We start from the raw sequence: 5,233 nt of genomic DNA, 5'->3' as shown, positions 1-5,233 counted from the left end.
ATGAATATTTGATGCTATTCAATTCAAATAAAAGATTGTCGGTTGTGTGGATATAAGATTACATTATGTTAAAAATCAAGCTTTTTTTTCAACAGGTAAAATCAAATTAAAGCATATTGCTAATAATAAAATAAAATAATTATAGTCGTGACTTGTGGTCATCTGTAGTCGCTGTAAATAACTGTAAACACCTGTTATAGCCCGTCTGTGAGGCGTTCTCAGCGGGAGAATAAACACACAGAGCACCACGTCAAGGTCTCATCTCTTTGCCCAAATGTTCTTCTTTTACTTCATTCATTGTATAATGAATACAGCGAGACAAATAAATACAGACAGAACAGCGGCTAAAAGGAGAGGAAGAGGAGGAGGGGTGTAGAAAGTCCAGGGAGGAGAAGGAGCCGGTGAGGAGCGAGACTACAGGTGATCCCTCTGAGTGTCATCCTACTAAGCCTTTCAAGAATTAACAACTCACAAAGACCCGTGTGTGTGTGTGTGTGTGTGAAGGTTGTTGCAGGTTGAAGGAAAAACAAGTGCAGGCCAGTAACGAGGGGAAAATGCAAAGGAAAGAAAAGCCATTAATCTGCCAACGATAACAGCAACATACTTAAAATCATAAAAATACAAACATCGCCTCGTTGCTTTTGTGTTTTTTTGATCGTTTTTACTTGAAAAAATACTTGAAAAAGTAACAAAACAGAAAACAGCGGTAGAAGCGCGACTTAATAAAAAGGCATATTCAAAAATGAGTGCGCTTGGTTTAATAATCTCGAATCAAGCACAGAAATATTTCAACATGCCCTCTGATCTGCCGAGCTCTGGGGGTGAACACACACATGACTTGGGGAGGGACGGGGTTTGTTGTTTATTGACTAAAAGGAGAATATAGTTAGCAGGATGTGGACGCCGTCCTGACGATATTAAGACTTGTCTGCTGACTTCAGGAGGTTTTCTTTGCTCCTTCTCTTCACGTCCCAGTTGTAGACTCGAGCCATGTCTGAGGGAGCGCCGAGTTAAGGATCAGCACGCGCCATCAATGTTTCCTGATCAAACGCCACCATTTTCTGACATCGTTTCATTGATTCATCGAATAAATAACCATCACATCATCATTAATGAAAACAGGCCGATGTTTAAGGCGTCTCACACATTTTAAAAACAGCTTTGAAAAAAAGGGTCAGTTCACTCAAATGTTCACTCACTTACCTCACGTTCCTCGCAACGTAGTCTGGAGATGTGGGTGAACCAGCTTAACGTTTAAACATAGCAATTCATTACGTGCTCGTTCCTATAAAATGTATAGTATCATTTCTCCATAACACTCGTGTTAAGAGAGGTGTCCGTTAAATAGTGAAAGTGTTAAGAGCTCCACACAGGTGCATTACCACCGTTTGGCCAGCAGGTGTCACCATTTACCGCATCAACCGCTCCTCAACAAAGAACCCTTTTCAAACCCGCCCCAACAATAAATAAAACATGAGTTTGCGTTACAAAAAACTGCAAAAACACAGAACTTTGAATCTGCGCTACGCCCAACCTGAGTGGACGACACGGTGGAAGGATACTGACTTCGGTGGTGGTGAACTGGTCTCGCAGGAAGTCCAGATCATCCTCGAGTGTCTCTAGGTTACGAGATGCCGTGGTAAGGTTCTTCTCTAGGAGAGCCTGGGCTTCATCAATGTCGTACTCTAACATGACGTTAGCCTTTGTGGGGGGGGGGGAAGATGTAGAGAGGTTTTAAGTTATGGCGTTTACCGCCTCAGCCTCTGACCTCTCCTGCTCTCAGACAGGATGTTGTGATGAATGAGTGCACGCCAGTAAATAACACTGAGCTCTACTTACCCCTAACCATAGGCAGACTTTTTCAGTGGGCAGCACTGAGGCCTTGCAGTAAACATTGTCGGCCAACAGGAAGTGCGTGTCCATGGGCGCCGTGGTCTCCTGCAAAAGAGAATGACCGCAAAGTGGTCAAACGGCGTCCATTAGAACACGTTTTCTAGGTCTTGAGGCATTTTGATACTGTGAAACATGTCGTTAAATTGACAACCGTGAACATATTTATACAATAAGATAAAAAAACCCAAGATTAAATCATTTATATAATAACAAATAGCGTTCGTTAAGACACTGAGAAAGCACCACACACCTTTTTCTTCTGCATGTGTCGCAGGATTTCTAGCGTCTGTGTGATTTGAGGGATCTGGCTTTTCAACCTTTTCACGTCAAGAGAGGTTAAATGTTTTAGTTATTACAGGAGTCACAATAAATAAGCACAATTACAACAAAATAGCTGATAATAAGTGCTCTAACGACTTGGTAATACATCATAATCCCTGTATCATGCATCGTATCTCCAGACTCATACTAAAATCATTTCTGGTAGAAACTACAAACATCCCTTTTTATTTCTAGAGATCATAAAATGAGACTTTTTGTTGCCGTTACCTGAGTTTCTTCTGAGACAGGTTGAGCTCCATGTATTTGTATTTCTGGTGCTGTTCGTCCAGCTTCCTCAGCGCTGCGTCTGCCGACTCGTTGCCCGGCTGTTTCATAAAAGAGTCGACATCCTCCTGTAAAATCCAGCGGAGGAGAGAGAGCACACGTTGGATTAGGGTAATAAATGATTACGACAAGTCAGGTTTCTCAGTGCTGCTGTGTACGACCTGTAATAACAATCGGTATTTTCATAATGCAACTCACCAATATGAATAATATCCCCTTTTCTTTATAAAAATAGGCAAATATCCACAGATAATACAAGTATTTAACATATTTTAAACCCTGTCTTAACACTATCATGCATGGTTATAACTACTTCTCAGAGGGACATATTGTACTTTTTACTCCACTACAATGATCTGAAACATTAGCACAGCTTTAAACACCCACAGCAGTAAAATGCAACACATTAATGCAGCAGTAATGTGAATTAAAATGCATGCATATATAATATTAAACACACAGGGAGCATTTTACTGCACAATGACTACTTCTAAATGTGATGCTTTGATGTACATTGTGTGGATAGGCTACATACTTTTACTTAAGTAAGGATTTTTAACTACAGTATTGTCAGCGTGGTATTTGTGCTTCAGTAAATGATCTGAATACTAACAGTATTAATATGTCCTTACAGTGAATGAAGGAGGCGGTTGGAAGCAGCTAACGGTTGTTGTTTTTTAGCAAGTGCTTCATTAGCAAAGCATGCTAACGTGTAGCTAACTACAATACTTTAAATCCTAAAGAGAAAACGAGGTGCAGTGAAAATAAGACGCAGCTAGCACACAGACACTGTGATGATGTCCATAGATGGAGGTGAGGAGCCGCCCAGCCTGCACACCAGGATTAGCTCTCATGCTAACTGTGCTAACTAGCTCGTAGCCAGCATGACGCGCCCACACACCGGCTACAAGTCTAAAAGTGTGTTTTCAACCCTCAGACCTCAGTGTAGTGTTGTGCCAACTAAAAGAAGCAATGTCAGCCTTTACGCACCACAAACACAGCTTCGGGGATCCCGAGATGCTTTCTCTTTGTCGCCTGAACGGCATTGCTGTTGTCTATGGTCGCCGCCATCTTGGAGAGAGGCTACTCCTTCTTCCTTCTTTACGTACAAGTCTGTGCGTCAGTGCGTCAGTGCGTGTCAGGAGCAGCGTGGACGCTCGGCTGCCTCTAGTGGCCACATGCTGCAACTGCTCCTGGTGCTACTACCAGTACAACCGTATCAGATCCTTTACTAAAAGGACCTGTGTGTAGGATTTAGGCGGATTTATTGTCAGAAATTAAATATAATATTCATTGCTATGTTTTCATTGGTGTATAATCATCTGAAATCATGCCTATTTCCACTGCTCTTATTCCAAGTCAGCTGATGGGTTTTATACAGGAAGTTGTTGAACATGTCATTTCCTGCATTAAATAGGGTTAGGTGTTTTATACTACCTGAATTGATAATGCTGGAAAAATGTGGATGTTTTTCATATATGAATACTGCATTCATATTTGGTTACACCCCTACCATGTTGTGATAAAAAAAAAGGATTCAACCTGAATATATCATTAACAGTAGTCCTGCGTATTGACTGTTTTATTAACTGTTACAAAATGATACGGTACACATGATCAAACCTTTTATTTTGAAACCATATATCCACTTTGTGCACAATATATGCTATTAGGCAATTTGGCTAAAATTGTGCTGAACATCTTTTTATTATTGTTCAGATATTTCTGCCTGGACCGAAGTGTTAAACTCTGCCTTGATGAAAAACATTTGCAACTCATTTTGCCATCTTCATATGACATACTGTATGTCCTGGCTTGTTTTGTGCAACACGACATTTTATTTAAAAAACAATCTGCATGTGGTGCAAAGTTGGATATCGTTAATTGTTAAAATTGCTGAAATAAACTTTAAATTCTAATGTTATAATGAATACGCAGGTGTGTACTGTACTGGACTTTAATTCCAATAAAAAGTCAAATCCAGAAGTCCAATCAGATACATTTTTGGTCAAATTGCTACATCTTCTCCGCTGAAAGTGGACTGATCTTTAATTTTAACTTTATTTGTTTGGGTGCATAACAATACCCATAATAAGAACATAACAATTAAAGCAACTAATACAAAAGTAAAAAAACAAAGATATAGAATTAAAAAAATAACGATAAAAAGGTTATTGCTTCGGCATTGTTGATGAGGCCAACTGCAGTTGGGAAGAAACTGTTTTTGTGGTGTGAGGTTTTGGTTTTGATGGACCTCAAGATGATCGTTGTATCTCAGAGCCCTAAAAACCCACAGTATGCTACCTGCTCAGCTCCGGATAAAGTTAACACCTAGCTAACTGGCTAGTGCAGTATTTAGCAGCTAATAATGCCACATGTTTTCCTTGGGAGTGTCACGGTCCCATCTGTATCCCTAGCGTTTTCCTGTCCATGTTTTCCCTGTCTCTTTGTGTGTGTGTGTGTGTGTGTGTGTGTGTGTGTGTGTGTGTGTGTGTGTGTGTGTGTGTGTGTGTGTGTGGCATGGGTGCGGCCAAAGACTTCAGCAGCTGATCTCATTCAACCCATCAACTCCAATCTGCTCACCTGTCTACAATCAACTCATCCCAGCACAGCTTATCTACCCCGGTCTTCCAGCCACTCATCGCTAGATTGTTGTTTCTGCTACCCCGGATCACAGCATAACTTGTTGCTCAACTCCTGTCTACCTACCTACCTACCTACCTACCTACCTACC

The 5,233-nt window shown here is 40.8% G+C and overlaps 1 protein-coding gene across 1 annotated transcript; it reads right to left on the bottom strand.

The window, feature by feature from the left end:
* Nucleotides 1–250: 250 nt before the first annotated feature.
* vbp1 (von Hippel-Lindau binding protein 1) lies at nucleotides 251–3,646 on the bottom strand. Its single transcript, XM_029454844.1, has 6 exons — nucleotides 3,490–3,646; nucleotides 2,443–2,567; nucleotides 2,144–2,210; nucleotides 1,840–1,938; nucleotides 1,563–1,701; nucleotides 251–994 (listed from the first exon to the last, which is right to left on the bottom strand). Exons 1-6 carry the CDS (start codon nucleotides 3,568–3,570, stop codon nucleotides 918–920), a joined length of 588 nt encoding a protein of 195 aa, XP_029310704.1. The 5' UTR covers nucleotides 3,571–3,646; the 3' UTR covers nucleotides 251–917.
* Between the last annotated feature and the right edge of the window lie 1,587 nt (nucleotides 3,647–5,233).

Source organism: Cottoperca gobio, chromosome 18, assembly GCF_900634415.1.
Source record: "Cottoperca gobio chromosome 18, fCotGob3.1, whole genome shotgun sequence".
NCBI classification, from domain to species: domain Eukaryota; kingdom Metazoa; phylum Chordata; class Actinopteri; order Perciformes; family Bovichtidae; genus Cottoperca; species Cottoperca gobio.
The sequence above is the reverse complement of the archived record's forward strand: the minus strand, read 5'-3'. Positions and strand labels throughout refer to the sequence as shown.